Source organism: Mytilus edulis, chromosome 5, assembly GCF_963676685.1.
Source record: "Mytilus edulis chromosome 5, xbMytEdul2.2, whole genome shotgun sequence".
Taxonomy (NCBI): Eukaryota; Metazoa; Mollusca; class Bivalvia; order Mytilida; family Mytilidae; genus Mytilus; species Mytilus edulis.
The window spans coordinates 93831560-93855012 of NC_092348.1; the positions used below are offsets into that span (position 1 = coordinate 93831560).

At 31.1% G+C, this 23453-nt stretch overlaps 1 protein-coding gene across 2 annotated transcripts; it reads left to right on the forward strand.

The window, feature by feature from the left end:
- The first annotated feature begins 1499 nt into the window (after positions 1 to 1499).
- On the forward strand, positions 1500 to 22622 carry LOC139525579 (tyrosine aminotransferase-like). 2 transcript variants are annotated; one of them, XM_071321067.1, is made up of 11 exons: positions 1500 to 1638; positions 10469 to 10645; positions 12129 to 12233; positions 13358 to 13425; positions 13684 to 13842; positions 14828 to 15019; positions 15480 to 15562; positions 17033 to 17099; positions 17450 to 17662; positions 19062 to 19160; positions 20617 to 22622. In XM_071321067.1, the coding sequence occupies exons 2-11, from the start codon at positions 10498 to 10500 to the stop codon at positions 20749 to 20751; spliced, it is 1269 nt and encodes a 422-aa protein (XP_071177168.1). In that variant the 5' UTR covers positions 1500 to 1638; positions 10469 to 10497; the 3' UTR covers positions 20752 to 22622. The 2 variants fall into 2 exon arrangements, with proteins under 2 accessions (XP_071177168.1, XP_071177169.1); XM_071321068.1 differs by lacking the exon at positions 1500 to 1638 and adding an exon at positions 7052 to 7234.
- Positions 22623 to 23453: the final 831 nt, after the last annotated feature.

Consider the following 23453-nt stretch of genomic DNA (forward strand, 5'->3'; position numbering starts at 1 on the left):
CTTTTAATATAGAGGCAAACAATCTTTTGATTTGTAAGTAGAGATATACTATTTTTTTTAGATATACCAGTCAGTTTCTCAAAACATAGTGATAATAGATATAAGAAGATGTGGCATGAGTGCCAATGAGACAATTCTCCATCCAAGTCACAACTTGTAAAAGTAAACCATTACAGTTCAAATTAAGGCCTTGAACACGAAGCCTTGGCTCACACCGAACAGCAAGCTATAAAGGGTCCCAAAAAATGACTAGTGAAAAAACATTCAAACGGAACAACTAACGGTCTAATCTATATAAAAAACGAGAAACAAGAAATACTTATGAACCACATCAACAAACGACAACTTCTGAACATCAGATTCCTCAACTTAGGACAGGTGCAAACAAATGCAGCAGGGTTTTACGTTTTAGTAGGTACCAACCTTCACCCTTTTCTGAAACAATAGTGTAACATCACAACATAGAAAGACATAATAATTTAAAAAAATATCAATTGAATGGTTCAACTCAATCAAAGACATATTATATTATTAACACAAGTGAACATACACTGAATGAATAAATTTGATCTATGACATATTGTAAATACAAAATCAATAAAATACGGGGTTTAAATACAAAAAAAAACTTGAACAAAATACCGCCAAATAGAATAATGTACACAGGTAATTGGAAAAAAAATGTTGTCAGGTATATAGTATAAATGGAGAAAGGAAATATTCTTTTTCAGTTTATAAAAATAAAATAGGGGGGGGGGGGGGGGGGTTCTTTGTAATAAGTTGTTGCATGGCTACTCGTGAAAAGTACCATGTACATGTTGAAATTCTATTATCGTGCTTAAGACTTTTGAAAATGCACCTTTTGAAAAGCCACCTCCAAACAAGAAAACAATTAAAAAAAAAAAAACATTCATTGGAACATTTTATTTATAACTTAAGGCAGCAACCATTCGATTTTCGGGGGGGGGGGGGGCTATGGATTTTTTTTTCTGGACAAACGTTTTTTTTTCGCCTTTGTCGAAAAACAATCTATTTTTTTGGCGAGAAGTCGAAAACAATTTTTTTCTTTCAATTTTAGCATAACATATAGTGGCAGCTGAGGGTGAAACTAACAATTTTTTTTCTCAGGATCATAAACAAATTATTTTTTTCTCCCAAAACTGGAAACAAACTTTTTTTTTCCAAAAAAAATCATAATTCATAAAACTGCCCTGTACCAATGAAAACAGCAAGTCAACTATCAAAACTTCAACAGCTTTAAAAAAAAACATAAGGCGAAAAAAAAAAAAAAATTCTGAAAAAGCTAAAAAAAAAAGGAAGTCTGTTTTCAATCAAATTTAATAAAAAAAAAATCATTTGTTTGAACATTTTGAAATATCCCCCGAATATTTTGAAATGGTCCACGTGAAGAAAGTTTTAGTAACTGGTTCCTTGTACTTGTTTTGCTTCGATAGATCTGTGCTAAATTCAGACAAAAAGGTACCAGGATATACCTGCCCACTTTTTAATCCAATCATACTTTGTTTACAACGAAGAAGGTCAAGGTAAAGTCATCTACGTCTACAAAAACCACACAAAAACAACTTACAAGCAAAATTAAACAGAATAGTTCACGGAAAACGAGACTTAAAAGTGTTGGTAAGTGAGGATCATATATTTTAAAACTGTTGTATGATGAGCTTGATTAAAAATCTGATTACCATATAAATAAAGTGACCATAACTGGTCCGAGAACACAATTAATTCGTAGTGCATTTCTTTTAGAACATAAATGAAAATAAAAAAAATCCCACCTGCGCTTTCTCAAAGAAACTTTTACAGTGTGTTGTACTACTTTTGGGACAAATTATATCAAATTTATAGAAAACTTCATCGCCTCTAACTCAAAATATGGACAATTTTATGTTTAGGGCGTCTTGAAATCTTTTGACAGCTTCCGAAGTGCTCATTTTCAACCTTTTTCAGCTGGACCAAATCACTACTTTCCTTTAAAATTCTGGACCCAAATTTTTTTACAGTGTAATTTCATCCCCCTCCTTGCAATTTGAGGCATTGAACATGGAGAAATAAATTTGGAAGGGGTATAAAAATTAATGGCAAGTAACCAACCCTCAACACTAGGGACTATATTTGTGGACAACGAAAATCAAGGGACGACAATGGTGATCTCGGACCTAATAGGGTAGAAAGAGTTGACAAATCTTAAAAAAACTTGGTATGAACAAAGTTTAATGTATTATAACACTGCTTACAAAGTTTCATGTCAATAGGATGTATATTGTAGACATTAAATTAAGTTCTATACTCATCTTTGCGTGTAAAATTTTGACGTTAAAATTGAAAAATTTCAACTATCAACATTTGGGGCTTTGAAAATTAAAATATTGCAAAAAAATACTTTTTAAATGCCTTAATATATAACTTATCATGTACTAAAAGCAATAGAGTACTCATTTGATTTATCAGACTTGGCATAATTATTCAAAAGTCAAATTTATATGAGCCTGCCCCTAAAAATTTAGGTTTTTCAATGAAGGGGAGCCTTACATGAAGATGTAATATTTTCCAGCAATTTTAAATTTGTGAAGCTTTTTGGTTATAAATAATCCTTACATATGTATTTAAAGTACTTTAAATGGAAAGAAAAGTTACAAATAACATATCATATTAGTTTAAAAGGGTCTTAGGCCAAGTAAGACTGGAAAAAATTTAGGGTCAATTTAGGCCTTGCCACATATTTACATTAAAAAGTGCATGTTGAGGCTATAAGAAATAAAAATTTGTGTCTTTTTTATCATTTCTATACTCATGTGACATGATACAACAAATCTGAACACAAAAAGACTCTTGCAATTAACTTTTCTTACAAGCAGTATGGGCTGAAACAAAGATTTTTGCCTTTTTAGGGAAAAACTTGCATGCAATTTATTCTCAACAGGCTTATATTTAAACCACTTGCTATCCTACAGAAGAAAAGAAATATATTATGTGAAATGAAACAGGTACAATAGACATTGTAAAGTGCATTTGATACAAATTTAGTGAGGTCTCTAATATGGACATCAAATTTTATATACCAAGTTCCCCACTATTGACTGCATCCGAACAAGGCGTTAGACAAGGGTCATTTATACAACACATTTTGCAAATTTTATCTGAGATAAATTTCTTTTCTGTAGATTCAGAGTTCATAAATAAGTAAAAGAAGCAGATAAAGGCATAGAAACACAAATATTGACACATTAAAACCTGTCAGATAGAAAGTCAGGATGCCATTTATGCATCAATATTGAAAAAGTTATAAAATGCCTATTTTGACAATAAAATGCCAAAATTGGTCGTTTTTGCAGAAATTCTATAAAATAAAAGTTTAAATCCTTTAGTTTCATGCTATTTGACAAGTTGACACCATCAAATCATTAAGGGAAGTTGCCAGAGTACAAATTCTATATTTACAGATTTCACCTCTTAGGTCCGAGAACACAATTAATTCGTAGTGCATTTCTTTTAGAACATAAATGAAAATAAAAAAAATCCCACCTGCGCTTTCTCAAAGAAACTTTTACAGTGTGTTGTACTACTTTTGGGACAAATTATATCAAATTTATAGAAAACTTCATCGCCTCTAACTCAAAATATGGACAATTTTATGTTTAGGGCGTCTTGAAATCTTTTGACAGCTTCCGAAGTGCTCATTTTCAACCTTTTTCAGCTGGACCAAATCACTACTTTCCTTTAAAATTCTGGACCCAAATTTTTTTACAGTGTAATTTCATCCCCCTCCTTGCAATTTGAGGCATTGAACATGGAGAAATAAATTTGGAAGGGGTATAAAAATTAATGGCAAGTAACCAACCCTCAACACTAGGGACTATATTTGTGGACAACGAAAATCAAGGGACGACAATGGTGATCTCGGACCAACTGACGAAACAGTTTATTGGGTGCAGACTTACAGTTCGTTCATTTTTGTAATTTACATTTTATATAAGCAGTGATATAAGATTGTTAAGTCTGTAAGTTATAAAATTCAACTCTTTTCCGTGATTATTTTCAAAAGTTACAATACCTTGTAGATCTACTGCCAAATATCGGAAGTTAAGACATATGATATGTCGAACTATGTTGGCAACTCCATTTATAAAATTTATAAAATGGTTGACTTTAATATATGCATTATGTAACTGGCACTCTCATTAAATTTCAAACCATTTTCTTTGAAGAAAAAACACTTGTAGAGGTATGTGGTAAAGGGTTATTTTCGTGAAATGTTTTCGACCTTTTTATTTCAGGTGTTTCGACGTTTTATTTCTCGTTTTCTCATGTTTGTTTTGATGTGGGTGCTTCATGTTTCCCCTTATTCATTTTCCGTGTTTCGTGTCGGTGCTCTTTATTTATCGTGCTTGTCCCGCTTTTGATATGAAATGTAAACCTGGACTAATTCAAAGTCAGTGTTATACATGTATAATACCATCTGAAACTTGTGTAAGCTAATATTTGATAAAGCCAGACTCTTTTGCAAAGGATTTCAGGCTGCAATATTTTAAAGCATTACCTGGACTAATTCAAAGTCAGTTTTATAAAATGTAATACCATCTGAAACTTATGTATGCTTATAATTGATAAAGCCAGACTCTTTTGCAAAGGATTTCAGGCTGCAATATTTTAAAGCATTACCTGGACTAATTCAAAGTCAGTGTTATAAAATGTAATACCATCTGAAACTTATGTATGCTTATAATTGATAAAGACAGACTCTTTTGCAAAGGATTTCAGGCTGCAATATTTTAAAGCATAACAAAAATCTGCCAGTCTTGCTTGATATAAAACTGCAAATTTTTTTTGGGGATAGTATAATGGTATGATGTTGTACATGTTATATGCGTCGTCATCCCGAGTCGGAGACACATTTGGTTTCCGGACAATAACTTGTGTTTAAGTGTATGGATCTCTCTGAAATTGTACTACAAGGTTCCGTACTACAAAGGAAAGGCTGAGATCGATAGTGAGGTTAATTGCTCTAAGGGTGGATTAAAAAAAAAATTGGGGGTGTTCAAGATTTATTAAGGGATTCATTTTTTTTTCAAAATTTATAAAAAGTTTCAAGAAGAAATATTTAATTGCACAGTGTTGCACAATAGATTTGTAAGATCTTGACATTTGTTTTGTGTCAGAATCCTATATTATGTCAAAAATTTGATCACAATCCAAATTCAGACAGTATCAAACTTGAATATTGTGTCCAAATTTGCCCCAACTGTTCAGGGTTCAACCTCTGCAGTTGTATCAGGATGTGCTCAGCGAAGCATTTTATTGTATATATCATGCACATGTATATAGAGAAAAACTGTAAGCTAGACTTGTACTAGTACAATAAATCTAGAAATCAGTCAACTTGCTTAAAAATCATCAATCAACTTCTTAAAGGAGTTTATGTCCTTGAATGACAACATTTTACAGGTAATTTTTTTTTGCCATCTTAAAAATACAGAGAGAGAGAGATAGAAATTTTAAACAGCATAAATGACAACAGATATTTAAAGTTTTAAATACCCTTAAATTACAGTTTTGAATGTACCCATGGTTTATCTTATATGGTAAATGTCTTGAGAACTATGAAAAATAGAAAGAAACTGTAAACAGCAAACCTGATCATCGATTATAGCCTTGTAAGTGAACATGAATATTTTTTTTGACTTAATTATAGGAGTTACTGCCCATAATGACAATTTTAAAAGAATATTCTCCAATTGAATCTTGATTAAATCCAATCACAATCTTACTTAGTGGGTGAAAACTTGAGTTTGCTGCCGCTGATTCAAATGATTTTAATCTTGCATATTATATGTTTACTAAGTGAGCCTCCAGAGTGACAGTCCTGCCAGCATCAAGTTTTATTCTCCAAAATGTATATTAAATCCCTAAATATAAAAAGGGTTTGCCAAATGCAGAAATATTAACTTGGATTCATCAATAAGGATGACAAATTTTAAATGTTACCTAACCCCAGATTGTAAGACCATTGGTAATCATGATTCTGAAAAAAAAACCAGCAGTAAAAAACCAAGGATAGATAATTCATTATACATGCTTATTATTTATATTGGAAGATGTCAGTAACTGCTGTTCCATTTTTCTCAAATAAATAAAACCAATGTATACACAAATACTATGTACCAGATGGTACATGTATACTATAATGAGAAGATATTCATATAGATCATTTCATTGGTATGCTAGCATAGCACATATATTTTACAAGTTGTTGACATACATATTTTATTGACATGCATGATGCAATCATTGTATTTTGTTTTTCTCAGCTGTTGAAATTGTTTTCACATTCAAAACAAATATAAATCTGATCATAGATGGAGTTAAAATTTATACATTTTAGCTATACAATGTTATATAATTCAGCTTTTTTAGATTACTTTTAGCCATTTCTGCAGAGTTCTTGAAATGTGCTGGTCCTTTGCAAATTTTGGTGGTCAAAACCTTAGGACCACTACCTTTACGAGAACTCTGTTTCTAAATTAAACTAGTACTGTAAGAAATTCTTTGACAAGATTTATCAATAAGAGAATTTAGTTTATATTACAAGAAGTTAGCTAACCAAGGACCATATTGGCTCTTGTTATCAAAAAAACATTTTACCTGTAAATTTAAAGACAACTGATTGGGCTTATCAATGTTTGTGTAGCAGATGACAAAGGCTGTATGATAACACATTATGTCATATATTATATACTTTTCATTCAATTCTAAAGAATGGATTGGTAAATGTGTAAAGTCTTTCAAAATCTTTAGTCTTTTTCTCTTCACAATTTTTTCCTGTTATTTGGTAAATGTCCTAAGCAGACATGTAGGGGTAACTGGATTGTATTAAAACTAAGTGGAGGGTTTCCAATATGTAAACATTAATTTTGGTACCATTTACCTGATTTAAGTGGGAGGACATCAAGTGGCTAAATTAGGCATTAAAAACCAGTAAGGACATTTAATGTTAGGATTATTAATATATATATATCTGACCTAATGACCTTCTGGCAGTCATCATATATTACATACATGTAAATAATTGACATTTAACACCCTATTGTTGGTTATTGATTTTTTCACTGATGACCAATTGTAATAAACATAACATTAAATACCTTCCACTGGTTACCTGTATAAGTGTAAGGACAAGTAATAAGTGGAACAGTTTAAGGACATATTAACATATAAACAGGTAGGTTTTGTTGTTTTTCTTTCCTCCCAATTTATTTGAAATTTTACTGACAAAAAATACAAAAGAAAACAATTGGAGAGTATAAATCAAATTGAGAAAAAGAGAGAGAATATTAAATTTAACCTTGAGAAATTTTTGGAATTATTTTTAACCTAGAAATCCTTTTACTCATATTTTTTATAAGAATAAGCATTTACTTATATATTCAGTATGTTATTTTTCTTCTCAACTTGAGCATGGATTAGTGAAAAAAAATCCATGATTACATTTTTTATTGATGAAATAAAGAATTTCATATTTTGCATATATAGATTTTGTACATCCTGTAATTATTGATGAGATGTGTGCATTAAGACCAATTAAAATAAAGTTGATCTGTCATATCCTATTCTCACCATGCAACTGACCTGAACCATTATTTTGTATATTATGAACTGCTCGTCATAAAGCCCAAGAACTAAATTTTTGCATGTATTTTTACTTCTTCACTACTTGAATGAAATAGACTCTGTATGCATGCTAAATAAAACAAAAACAGAAAAGGATCTTTTTACAAAAGATTGTCATTTTTTAGATTGTATACAATAAATTAATATGCACTGCATCTATCCAATTAACCTAACAATGTATGACTGGGCGCAGGACGTTTGCGCTTTTTTACCTGTAAAACGATAGGACATTTGCGCTTCAAATACTATGGACATTTGCGCTTTTAATTTTGATTCACCTGTATTAAATTGACCGGACATTTGCGCTTTTTACCTATAGTCGACTACCTGTAATCTTAATGAGAAGTAATCATTACGTATTATGGGCTGAACAGCCATCTTACAGTAAGCGTACAACAAATGGTCCAGAATCATTCCATGCTCACTACAATGCACAGTTTTACATGACTCATCCTGCCATTTTTATATTTTTGAAGACCATTATTGAACAACAGTCAGTAAATTATATTAAGATTCGGTACATTGATGAACAGGCTCCCCAGTCAAGAATTGAGAAGGAGAAACTCGATCATTTATTTGAGATGTGGGCTAAGTTCCAATCAGGGCAGATAACAAGAGCAAAATTTGTTCACTCATTGGGCTTCAAATATCAAGCTAAGACTGACTTGTAATTGTGATGACAGTACTTGATTTTATTTCTTAAGAATGTTTACTTTTAAACTTTTAAACATATATCAACAATGTGCTATGACATGAATGTGCTATAATGGATTTTTAAACTTTTAACCATAAAGAATGACTTTAACTCTGCCAGGTCAAACCTGCCGGTCCCACCCAAGCCCGGATAAAAGAGGAGGGAAGTCATAGATATATATATATATATAAAAAGCGCAAATGTCCTATGTAAAAAGCGCAAATGTCCATTTTTAAAAAGCGCAAATGTCCTATGTTTTGAAGCGCAAGTGTCCACAAAAAAAAGCGCAAATGTCCTATGAAAAAGCGCAAACGTCCCGTGCCGAAAAACTCGGCTTAATGGTCAGCCCAGGCCTGTATTTTCCATACATGTATATATGCAACCAAAATCCAAAATCCTTTAAACTAAACTGTCACAAGATAAGGAAAAAAGAGCATTGGTTGCTATTTTCTCAGGACAAATGTTTTTCACCTAAAAAAAAAAAAATGATTTATTTTCAATAACATAAAATAACTGGATTTTTTTTTCAATGTTATTTTTTCAATGGTCGTCTTAAAGTTTATTTCTCAGTTACATGTATCATGGAATATATTGTTTTTAAATACAACTTATAAAGTTGGTCAAACTTCACATCAAGCTATTTATTACTTTACTTATTCAGATGTAAAGGACATTTACATAGAATGACATGGTTATTAATGATGTCCTAAAAATTTGGCAAGACTTCTTTATTTAGTACATTTATGAAACATACGATTCCATGTGCTTTGTGTTTATATCTACTGCGATCAAAACAGTTGTTTCATGTGAGAAAAATAATTGAATATTTGGAAACAAATGAACAAAATGATTTAAATGCTATTTATGTGAATTTTCAGATTGGGTAAATATACTTAATAAGTTCTCAAAATTATACATGACAAAAAGAGTCTTGAAAATTCCATTGAGTTGAATCCAAATTTTACAATTTCAACATTTTTGATGGTTATAACTCTCATAAAAATAAGTATTTTGACCAGCATTCAGTTTTGATATCAATTTGTCATTACTGCTAAAAATGACTATGTAAGTTCGTAAATAGTTATACACTAAAAGTACTAAAATAATAACAGTCTTAGAGGTTCTTTTGAAGAAAAAAAAGTTTACCCTTATATTATTTTAGTTTTAACAACTAACAACTTTGATATTGTGAAAGTCTTCCACAACAGAATTTTAAAAACTAATGAACAACCTCAATAAGAGTTATTTTTCCATAATTACTTCTAGCTGATAAGTCATGGTTCTTTCCAATGTCATTCAGGTTACTTGACCACCAATGACGCTAAAGTTTGGGTTTTTATATGGCCATAGTTTGTTTTGAAATTCTGACACAAATATTTGCTTATTCCATTTCTTACATTGAAATTCATGAAAATTCAGTTTCAAACAGAAATAAATTGTAACTAACAGCTCTGACCCATGATTTGTATAGTTTTGGTCTGACGTCACAATATTCCTTGAAAATGATTAGGTTGGGATCTGATCAATACACCAATATTTCATGTGTACCAGACAGTCACTTTAGCAAGACCATCATATGACTGCATGTTCTATTCTATGCACATGAAAACAGCTAGAAATAAATCTACATTATAAAGTATAAATAACGGTAATATATAGGCAACATGACATGACCTTTGTACACAAATGTAGTAATAGAATGAATATGAGTTGAATGAACTCTAAATAAAAAACAACATTAAATCTTTGTAGAAAGTCAGACTGACATTGATTTTTTACTCCTTTAGACAAACACCGGTTTGTAAATATTAAAAAGAATTATTGTCATTATTTTACTGTCATCCCCTGTCCCTTCAGAAGATTTGCAGGGAAGAATAATTGTATAAATTGTCAGACTTTTGGACATAAATGTTTCATGTTGTTAAGCGCAATCAGCAGAAAATGTGTTCTGGTTTTGGTTTTAAGAAATGTATGTTTCTTTATACAATGTACAAGGGGAAAATGAGATAAACGATAACATTACTTGTTCATTGGGAAACTATGAAATTACTTTGGATTCTGTCTGTTAATTGAATCACTTTTTCATTTCAGAATTAAGTAATCTCAATTAAAAAAGAAGAATGGAACCTCAAGTAAAACGTATGAAGACTTGGCATGCAGTACCAATGTCAGAAATGGCAAGGAATACATTTAATCCAATCAGAAGTATTGTGGATGGAATGAAAATAACACCCAATCCAAAGAAACCAATGATAGCATTATCTATAGGTAATTCTGTTGTAATTTTAAAAAATCACACTGTACAATAAACTCATCATAATTACAAGGAATGAAATTTTGTATTTGCGCCAGTCATGCATTTCGTCTACCAAAGACTTATCAGTGACGGCCAAATAAAGTATGAAGCTGAAGAGCATTGAAGACCAAAAATTGCTTAAAGTTTAAATACGCAGACAATTTTAACATGGAAGCAGACACCTAACAGACATAAACATTGTTTACCTAACATTTGACACATCTACTGCATGCATGTACCGGTATATGTTACATGTATGTTTACAATTGCTAAAAAAATATAACCTTTAAATTTTGTAACACATTAGTCATTGTCATATAAATAATTACTTATATATGATTCTGCCAGTTATGAAATAAAAACTTATGATGCAATCATTGAATAAAAAGTTATGATATTTATGCAATCATGGAATAAAGACTTGTGAAAGAATCATAAAGAACAAAACTTGTACACTAAAAGACCAACACAAAGTATTAAAATATTGATGTCTCAGTTTTGAAACAACCATCTAAGTACAGAGGCGGATTTAGAGGGGGGGCCCAGGGGGCCCAGGCCCCCCCTTTTTGGGAAAAAATTTGGTTGCTTATATAGGGAATCGCTGAAGCGTGACTGAAGCGGGCCCCCTCTTAGGTCAGTCAGTGGGCCCCCACTTATGAAAATTTCTGGATCCGCCACTGAAGTATTCAATATGGACACAAGGAACTAAAGAACATGTCACTATTACAGTGTACCTGAAATTAATTAAGCATATTGTCCCAGATACATGTACTTAAAACTTCACAGAAAGTTTGCACACATGTTGAAGTTGTGCAGCTCCAATTTTGGAGTGATTAAAGATTCTATTTAAACATCCCTATATTTAAGTGTTCATTTATCGACAACTCTCCATTGTTTAAGAAAAAATCTATACAAACTACAAACTGGAGCAGTTCACATTGAAAATGTTGCATAATGATAATATAATAATATTTTATTCAATAGAATATCAAGCATTACAATACACAATATATACGATACATAAAGACAATATTAACACATACTTTGCATGAAATTTTGGTTTGTTATTGACTTCTGAAACACAACTATACTTTTACATTTTATATATCAAGTTTCTTCAAAACTTATTATTCAAAACAAGTACAGGAACAATAGTTATTTAAATGTGTTATATAATAATTTTGGTTAAATCATCTTTATCTTTGTTTGATGTACTTTGGTTTGCATTAATATTAAGTAGTCTTTTTATTTATCTAAAGAAATTATTGCTTTTAATATAAATTTTTTAGATGTGGTACGATTGCCAATAAGATAACTTAGATCAACCTGATTAAATGTCAGTATTTTTTTTTGGTGGGGAAACCAATAAAATATTGATTAGCATTGATTTTCCCCATTTATTTCCATATATCACTGAAATGTGAATTGAATCTTTCAAAAGTACTTTTCTTTCAGGTGATCCTACAGTATTTGGAAACTTGCCAATTCCAGAAGAAATAGACGAGGCTGTAATTGATAAAATTAGATCACACAAATACAATGGTTACAATCCATCTATAGGTAAATTTCTTTTAATCTATTAGTGTAAACTCCAAGTACCAACGATGCCGGCATTTTGCATTTGCGCCGATTTTTTCTTTCAATTGCACCGAAATTTTTTTTCATTTGCGCCGATATTTTTACAGGTAAATTACAGGTGAATAGATATTAGAAGATGTGGTATGAGTGCTAATGAGACAGCTCACTATCCAAGTCATGTTATTTTTTCATTTATCATTATAGACCTCTTCCGTTAGTCAGTTGTACAAATGTTATGAATTGTCAATCATAACATGAATATAACTGTTGTCCCCTGCTCACGAGGAGGTGAAAGAAGGCCTACTAGATATATCTACAGACTTTCTTTTTTTTTTGACCGTACCCGTAGTTCTTTAGCCTCTGCCTTTCGATCATCTGCCACATGGTTATGCTCGTTCTGTGGGTTGATAGTAGTCATACCATCAGCTGAATCCGTTATGACTCTAGCTTTTTACGATTTTATGGTACACAAGTAAGATATGTTTTTTTTTATGTTTCAGGACACTGACCTTCTGATATGTATGACTGTCGATGATTAACGTATTGACTCCTCGGCTCGTTTTAGTGTGCAATCAAAATTAACTTATTTATTAAACTTACGCGAACAAAATTTATAACCAGATTTCACCAATGGTATATTGTAATTGTGCAAGTATTAACTTACCTGTAAATCTAATTAGGACCAAATATAAAATCGGCGCAAATGAAAGAATGAAAATTTTTAAAATAGGCGCAAATGAATACGCCCAACGCTGCATCACTAAAATTATGTAGTACCGGTAATGAAGCTTTTCAATTTTACAGCAGAATTTCATGTTTTCATATAAAAAAGAATACCATCTTTGTCCATACTTGCCATTACATTGTAATTGAAAATCCCTGATGAATTTTTAAAGCACAAATTTATTCATCAGGTTGGAGGATTTGAACATGTTTTTGTTAAGGTTTTCCTTGTCTGGGACATCAATTCAGTCAAAAATACAGTAAAAAAATATAGTTTGGGTTAGAAAGAAATCAGAATATGTAAGCAACATTGAACTTTACGTTATTTTTAGTAACAAGAAATTTTACAAGAAATCTGATGTATTAGTATATTTTATAAACAGGGTATGAAGAAGCTAGACAAGCCGTAGCTGATTACACATCTACCCATGATGCCCCTGTTACATCTCAGGTAAATACACATCTAAATATATGTCTATATTATACAATTATAGTCTTTGTATCTAAGAGAAGTATATTTTCTGTGGACAAATGAATGTTCAGAAATAATAAAAGTTAATTTAAATATAGTTGTCTAAAGTGGGTTTTAAAATCAATAGATGTTAAAAATAGAAAATATATTTTTCGTTCTAGATTTTTGCTTACTCTAGCTGGATGTATAGAGTTATTGCCATAGATAATAGTGTCAAGTCCTATAATTGTCTTTCAGGATGTGATACTGACCAATGGTTGTTCCAGTGCTTTAGACTTGTGTATAACAGTTCTTGCTAGTCGTGGACAGAATATTCTCATACCTAGACCTGGATTCTCAATCTACAAAACTCTTGGAGAATCTCTTGGTATTGAAGTCAGATTCTATGATCTGCTGGTAGGTATAGAGGAATGGGTTCTTTTTTATGCCCCATTTATGGGCATTATGTTTTTTGGTCTGTGCGTCCGTTCGTTCGTTCGTCCGTCTGTCCCACTTCAGGTTAAAGTTTTTGATGAAGTTGAAGTCCAATCAACTTGAAACTTAGTACATGTGTTCCCTATGATATGATCTTTCTAATTTTATTGCCAAATTAGAGTTTTTACCACATTTTCACGGTCCACTGAACATAGAAAATGATAGCGTGGACAGATGGGGCATCCTTGTACTAGGGACACATTCTTGTTAATAAATGAAAATTGTCATTGATTGATTGATTGATTGTTGGTTGCTTAATGTCCAGTGGCAAATATTTCATGCATATTCAGGACGAAAACAAGTTCACAAAAAATACAATAGGTAGGTCTTGTCACAATAGAGGCCATCTGGGATTGATTGATTGTTGGTTGCTTAACGTCCAGTGGCAAATATTTCATGCATTTTCAGGATGAGAACAAGTTCACAATAAATACAATAGGTAGGTCTTGTCACAATAGAGGCCATCTGGGATTGATTGATTGATTGTTGGTTACTTAACGTCCAGTGGCAAATATTTCATGCATATTCAGGACGAGAACAAGTTCACAATAAATACTATATAAAATTGTCATTGATAATGGTTCTTTAAACATTACTTGAAATGAATGTGTCTGCTACACTTTTCATTGATATACAGAAAAATAATTGCTTGCAAGCTTTAAAAGGTCAGAACATTAAATATGTAAATTGTACAGGCAAAACTTGCTGCACAACATTGTGCATATGCTTTATCCTAATTTTGTGGTTTTCTCTGGCACTCCTCCACCAATAAAAACTGACTCCTCCCACAAACTAGCACACCAATCAATCAATCAATCTTGAGAATATTCAAATCTCTGAACCCTGCAGTGTATTTAGTAATCAAGGTCCATTGAACTTGTAATTTACAATTTATTGTTACTTGTAGCCTGAAAAGTCATGGGAAGTGGACCTTAAACACATGGAATCTCAGATGGATGAGAATACAGCAGCAGTCATTGTTAACAGTCCATCCAATCCATGTGGTTCTGTCTACAGCAGACGACACATTGAGGACATATTAGAAGTTCTGGAGAGAAACAGAATACCTATGATTGCTGATGATATCTATGAACATTTTGTAAGTAGTTTGGTTTCATTTATTTTCGTGGGTACCAATTTTCTTGGATTTAGGAAAACTTAAATGTTCTTGGATATTTAACTTCGTGGTTTTGATAAAATCTGCATAGAAGATTTTATACAAAATTTGTCATTCGTTTAACATTTAATTTTTTGGTTGACCATTACCCATGAAATCTACGATTATTTGTCTCCAACTAATATTAATCAATCCACATTATATTGGTGATATCTAGTAGAATTTTTCAAGTTGTAGATTTAATATACATTTAAACAATAAACAACAATTAGAAAATACCAAATAAGCTAGGTAACAATATTTTTTTTTTTTTTTATGATATGAATAAAACAAGGTTTTTAAAATTTTATGGGTGATTGTCAATAACATTATTTTGTATAATGCTATATGAATTGTAAAATATCTAAATATCACATTTTTATTGAGATATTTCTACTTGTAGGTATTTTCTGAGAACAAGTACCATTCCATGGCATCAGTATCAAAAACTGTGCCTATTTTGTCCTGCAGTGGTCTTACTAAAAGGTGAGTTAGAAATAAAGTCAATTTTTGTAGAACTAAGGTTACTTGTTGATTGATTGATTGTTGGTTGCTAAATGTCCAGTGGCAAAGGTAACTACATGTTGTGAAAAAAAGAGATCATAGTGCATTTAATAATTAGCTTAATGAATATATGTTAATACCTGTATCATATGATCATTTCATTATACAAAGAAGCATAGCTAAAAAGAAGCTTAGCTTAAATGGTCAATGTGCAAAGAGGATGCTCCGAGGAAAAAAGTTTGTGTTACAAAACCCACAACTTTTATTTCCATTGAAAAAATCTGATTCTTTGTATTGTATACACTTCAAGAAATTTTTTTCTCAAATAATTGATACAAAGTTTTAGTGAGAATGCTCTTTGCACACTTTGGAAAATGGTTGTCAGAAAATTATGTGATACTTAAAAAAAATGTAATGATGTCAGAATTTTTTTCACCATAAAAAAATGTTAGAATTAAAGAAAATATTTGGTAATATGTTGATGAAATAGTCACTATATATTATATCAGAACTTTCTAAATTTTGAAATGTTTTGTAATCATTCATGACTTCACATTATTTTGTTGACTGTTTTTACACATATAACAGTAACAAAATGTAATTGTTCCTTATCACACCTACTGATCATACAAACTACACATCAACCAAAATCACCACAGATTTCTAAATTATCATATGACAATATCATGTAATGCATAAAGCAATTATGAAACATAATAAGATACATCTTTATATGTTGCTTTAACATGCTCTAGTTGCTTGAAAAAAATCATTTGAGGTATTGTCCAATTCAGATTAATTTACCAAAAAAATGATGCATGATGATTGAAATACATCGAACAAAAAATTAGTGAATGAAAATGCTTAAAATAATTGTTTTATTGCCTGCCAGTATTCGGCAGATCCTTGACTGTTGTTTCTTCTTATTTAAAGGGGAGTTTAAACATTTTAGTCAGAAGCTGAGTGTGATTTGAAGGTCATATGAAGGTGAGAGAGTCGGTCAGGCAATAGATTGTTTGTACCTGACTTAATATTGGGATTGTTGTTTTTGTTCTGGTTTATATTTTACTTGTATCATTCTGATTGCTAATTAGATAAAAATTATAAAAAAAAATCATGTCCCGTGATGACTGATAGCAAATAACTGAACATCTACATTTTACTACATTTATGTTTCCAAAAACAATTAAAGGAAAATAGAAAATTTTCATAAATTCTTATAAATTCTGAACTTGGAATTGATTTAAAATGTCATAAATCTGTTGCATTTTATTTATCACTTGACCTAAGACTAAAAGCATTTTGCGTGTCATGCAATTAATGAACTAGATTTATTAAACACAAATTTAATATTTGGTCATTATGTTTGAAGTTTAGGATTCAGATGAGTAAGCAACAATAATTTGACTGCACATGAATATCATACTTAGGTTATTATATTTTCTGCTACAGATTCCTTGTCCCAGGATGGAGAATGGGATGGATTGTTGTACACGACAGATCTAATGCATTTCATGAGGTATTTAGACTGAAAAAATATGTTTAACAGTCATGTGAAAATTAGAACTATGTGTTATTAATGTTCAACTCTCAGGAGCTTGATAAAAGCCCTATTTTTATATTTTCAATATTGTAAAAATGTGATACATTATAAAATATTGTAAGTTCTAAATGTCAGATTTCTTCTTTGCTTAGTTAATTTTCATTTCATTGTTTTTGTATTGATTTTTATATTTATACTTTTATTGCAAAAGCATATATTCTTTAGTTAATTCATAACCTACCCTATTTAAATATAATAGTAGAACAGAACCTCTATTTAAATTAATATTAAATGAAAGTTAACATCTAATGTTTTTATTTTGATAGATCAGAAAAGGACTGAATTCGTTGTCACAGAGAATTTTAGGTCCTAACTCCCTGGTGCAGTCTGCACTGAAAGACATCCTGAAAAACACTCCAAAGAGTTTTTATGCAGAAACCTTGGAATATATAGAAGATAATGCCAAACTATTCTACAAGCTGATATCAGAGATACCTGGATTAAAACCAGTCAAACCTCAAGGAGCAATGTACATGATGGTAGGTGAAGGAAGTGGGTTTTTAAAAAGGGCAAATCATGGCCATGGAAATCCTTGAAAATTTAGAGTTGGAAGAAAGATACATTTACAAATTTAAACAGAAAATATTTGTTACAGAACTAAATATGCATAACAACAAACCTTGAAATGGATACTTTTGGTATCCTGAGTTATTATGATATAAAAAACAAAAGATATACTCATATTACAACATTGGAGAATAATTTGAGTAAGGGGTGTTGATAACCTAGTGGTCTAAATAGTTTTTTTGCAGCAATCACTATCCTGTTTTCTCTGAATTTGTCAGTTTAAATCCTGCTCGTGGCCAGGTGCCTTTGACTTATCATAACTGAAGAGGACTACCATTTTTTGGGGAAGACGGCTTCAAGCCGTCAATCCCCAATGGGGTTGACCAGAGTGACATTCCCTCACATCATTTATTTTGTTTTTATAGTGTGGAAAACCCCTCAACAAATCTTACTGAGAATGATGAGATGGGGAGACACAAATGAATAAATCGACTTTAAACACTTTTTTACACATTTCCCTTCTGTTTCTCTCGAAATTATTGTATATTGAGCTCCTTTACACTATTTACGTTTCTTTTACAATCCGGAAAAATCAGTATGACGAGATATTTTAAATATATCCAACCTACATTATATTTTATAGTGACGTCATTGTTGGAATGCCACACTACGCATAAGCAGGGATATCCTTCACTGGTTATTTAAATCATTCTCAAAGATTCATATTGTGCACTTATTAAAAAATAGTATTTGTTAAATTTAAACATAATGATGTTTGCTGTAGATGATTCAAACATCAACATGCAATACTTTAATTTGTAGGTCAACAACTTTCAAAGTAAACAGGAAGTCTGAGGGGCTACATGAGATCAGGGAGAGAAACGATCTTTTTCATTTTTTTCTGTAAAACTCTGTTTTAAGAATCTTCCTCCAATTCAGGAGCACCTCAATTTATTAGCTAATTATCCACTAAAATAGACTTTCTTTCATATATTGCAGGGCCTCTGTGGCCAAGTGGTCTAAGTAGTTCTATGACTGTAATCACTAGTCAACACTGAGGTTGTGAGTTTGAAACCCGCTTGTGCAGGTGCAATTGACTCCAATCTTAATTGACTAGGATTGTCAGTTTTCATATCAAAAGTCAGTGGTTTTCTCTGATCATCTGGCTCCCTCCACCTATAACCACCACTAAATGGCCCAAAATTGGTGCTTAAAAGTGGCGTTAAAACACCATTAGTCAATCATATATATTGTAAAAATGTATGTTAAACAACAAGACTACAGGTAACAAAGGGCATTGTGTCCTACAAACATATTTAGTTCAATGTTCAGAATATGGTTCTGTATTATTTTGTTTATTTTTCGCTGCAGGTTGGAATTGATACCAAAAATTTTCAAAATATAAAAGATGATGTGGATTTTACAGAAAAACTTGTTTCTGAACAGAGTGTGTTCTGTTTACCAGCCAAAGTAAGTGTTTTGTAAATGAGGATAAACAAAAATTTATGACACACGCCTATTATTTGAAATATTTTTGTTATGCACTCAAATGATCCAAAGAACTGGTGAACTATTGCAATACTTGAAATAAGGAGATGTGGTATAGTTTCCAATGGGATAACTGTACAACAGAGTACAAGTGATGCTGATTTAAGCAACTGTAGGTACCATTTGTTTAGGAATCTGCACTTATAGCACATTTCAAATATCTTGTTCTCTGAAATCACAAAATTGGTACTTAAACATGACTAGCATCCTTTTATTATAGAAACTATTATCAAAATTGTTATAATTATGATTTTTATACAACCGCAAAAAAAAATTTGGGATCGTATAATGGTATGATGTCGTCTGCGTTGTTCAAAGACACATTGGTTTCCGGATGATAACTTTAGTTTAAGTGAATAGATCTTTATGACATTTTTTCAAAAGGTTCAATACCACAAAAGGAAGGTTTGGATTGATTTTGGGGATGATGGTAAAACCCAAAAGGGGCCCATAACAAGCATCTTTCTAGTTCAAGATAATAACTTGTGTATAAGTATGTCAATTGCTCTGAAATGTACCACAATGTTTAAAACCAAAAGTAGAAGGTTGGGATTTGTTTTAGGGGTTATGGGGCCAACAGTTTAATGTACCACAATGTTTAAAACCAAAAGTAGAAGGTTGGGATTTGTTTTAGGGGCCAACAGTTTAGGACTAAAGGGCCAAAAAGGGGCCCAAAACAAGCATTTTTCTAGTTTCCAATAACTTGTGTGTAATTGTATGGATCTCTCTGAAATTATACCACAATGTTCCATATAGCAAAGCGGAGGCTGTGATTGAATTTTGGGGTTATTGCTCTAACAGTGGTTTCAATAAGTTGGGGGGGGGTGTTTGTTCACATTTTTTTTTTGAGGGATTCATATTTTTTTTTTTAATTTTTCAAATTTTAATTTTTGAAAAGTTTCAAGAAGAAATTTTCAATTGCACAGTATTGCGCAATAGATTTGTTAGATCTTTGACCACATTTATTTTTGTGTCAAAAACCTATATTATGTCAAAAATTTGATCACAATCCAAATACAGACAGTATCAAGCTTGAATATTGTGACCAAATTTGCCACAACTGTTCAAGGTAGAAGCATTTTATTTATTAGATTCAGTAAAAACAAATCTGACATCAAAATTGGTTACTTGTACTTTGTATTTACAAGTTTGTATGACCAATTATATATCATTTAAATACTTATAAGAGTGACTGTTCAATTGGCCATATACTGTGTTTAGGAGCATATTAAAATGTATAATTTTCCACTTGAATAGGTAATTAGTAAATAAGAGAGGTGAAAATGCAATCTTTTATCTTAGGTAAGGGGAGATAATCTTTTTTTATGTTTAAAAAATGTTGGGAATTCTTGCTAATTTGATCAATTTTATTTTGTAGTGTTTCCAGTATCCAAACTTTTTCCGTATTGTGTTAACTATACCAAAAGAAAAGGTTGAAACAGCTTGTGAAAGAATAAAAGAGTTCTGTGACCTACATTATAATAGTGACAGTCCATCCGATATTTCCCGTTAATCATTGACTGTGATAATACTGTGATAAAGTTATATTAAATCAAAGGACCACTTTGATTGGTATGGTACCATGATGCAGAGTGCAGCTAACTTTTATAATTAAACAGTATTTTTGAATTTTCATGACACAAGAATGTGTTTTAACAATGTTCTCTGATATTACACTTTTTTTTTAAATTATCTTGTTGATTATACATATATTTGGACATTTTCATATGATAAACTTTGCTTGAATATCCTTTTTTAGTCACTGGCACCAGTGAATTCTAATGAATGCCTAAATCCCTATCATTTCATAAAAATCATCTTCATTTAATTTGAGCATATATCCCGGTAATTACCAATGGAATGAAACAGCCTTTGAGAAATTTTGCTTAGATTTTGTGTTATTTATGTCCCCATCATAATGAAGTAATATATATACATGGGTCATGTTCCAATCATAAATGGTAAAAATAAAGTTTTGCAATAAAAATTCAGCTGGTATAAATAATTTTAAAAGTACTAATTTATAGAGTTTATGCTTTGTTCATGCAAAGAATAATTTAGATGTCCTCAATTGGCAATGATAGCTTTTGAAAGGTGACTGCTAGGCAGGTTTGCATTTATTTTTGCACTGCCTTTGTAAGACATTTTTCAAGAAGCATCAGATGCAGGATTCTAGTCATTATATATATTTAGAAATACAATTTTTATGTCTTTCAAAAATAGAATGACCCGACAAATTCAAGAGATTTTTTTGTATAGCTTTACTTGATTTATTTGCATTTACTCATAATATCTGTCATTGCATTTTAATGTATATAAAGTTATGAATTAGATTCAAATGGTACTTGTTTGTTTACTATAGATTGTGCCAAGAATGTATTTAAAAATTATTGTACATATTAAATTGTTATAATTTATCTCTGGTTTTCTGTTTTGATATTTTAGCAGCTATTTAACTATCTGGTTCAGCTAGGTAACTTACAAATTGTATTTTATTACCTATTGACCAACTCACTGGTTATTGAATCTCTTAAAGTGAAAGCATCAATCTGGTTAATATACAGACCCCGGTGCCTCAGCTTCACTTACAAGAATCTGACAACACTGTTCTACTTTCTGTTCTGGTATTGATTACATCAGCCAATGAAATTTCAGCATTCAAATTTTTGAAGGTGTGTATCATTAAGCCAAATAGAGAGAACAATAAAAAGATTTCTAAAACAGGAAGTAGAATCAAGCATTGTCAGATCTGTGAAGCGTGGACACAGGATATATTTTAATCAGTTGAACATCACTATATGACCAAAGATTTTAGGATTGTTTGTTTTTATTTTTACATATTTGTTCTTTTGTTTGTTATTTACTTTTGTTTTGAGATATTTCTTGTATATATTTCTATTTGAAACATTTCACATGATTTTTTTTTTCGATTTGGGAAATAGATTTTGTATATATGTATACAATAGGTAAGTTGTATATTTGTGCATTTATACAACCTATCAATATGAAATTCAGTCAGAATTATTTTTTCTTCTGTATGTGAATTAACTGAGTGTTTTTAAATATGCTTATTGAACTGTTAGCCAATGTCATTTCACAGTGATCTAGATTTATTAATATATGTCAAAAAGTTAAAAAAAAATAATAATGAATTAGCATGCTTTTGAACTGGATAAAGGGTATACAATCAAATGTGTTGTATTAAGCCTATGCTTTATAATTTTTGATGAGCATCTTAATCAGATATTCAAGATATTAGTTATTCAGGTTTGCACACAGGACAATCTATAATCTTTATATATAATGTACAGACAAAACTATTTTTAATTCTTAATGTTATTGTCTTGAATCATGTACCGGTTAGACAAATAAAAGTTGAGTTTGTTTTGTTTATTGTTGTTTATATCAGAGCATGTATAATTGATGATGTATAGAAACAAATGTATAAGAAGATGTTGTATGATGTATAGACCTAATTTTTGTTGTTGTGAATGAAGTATTTTGCCGCTTAATAAGCAATCTGGGACACTCATTGTGATTCTGCTGAACTCCTAGCCTAGTGGTCATAAAACTTTTAAGTACCAGTACAATTATCATTCTCAGACTAAGAAACCAACCAATTGAAATACTGTACTGAGTGTATAAAACACAAATTTTGTACTGGGAATACCAAGTAAAGTTTGATGGCCAAGAGCCCCAGCAAATTTGTACTCGGAATACCAAGTAAAGTTTTATGGCCAAGAGCCCCAGCATTTACAAGACCTAAGTCATATTAATTAATATTAAATGAAGAAAAAAGATATTTACCAGAGTCTGAGGAATCATTGGAACATCTGCAAGCCATTATTTCAAGAAAGTATAGCCATGTCAGGAGCCTCAACATAAGTATTACTTATGTATCAGACATAATGCATTTGTGACCGGTGATTGAACATGTCATTTTCCAGTTGAAATTTTTCTGATAAATGGGAGATAATCTAATTTGAATAATGTGCCATCATTCTTACAAATGCATCATATATAAAAAAGAAGATGTGGTATGATTACCAATGAGACAATTATCTACCAAGTTCAAAGGAAGTGGCTGAATGCTATTATAGGCAACAATAACCTTTAACAATGAGAAACATGAAAATATCTTTACAAAATTTGGTGGAGCTAAACAATGTCTTCTGCCCAATTCCTTGTAAACTGTAAATGTAGACTATTGAATGG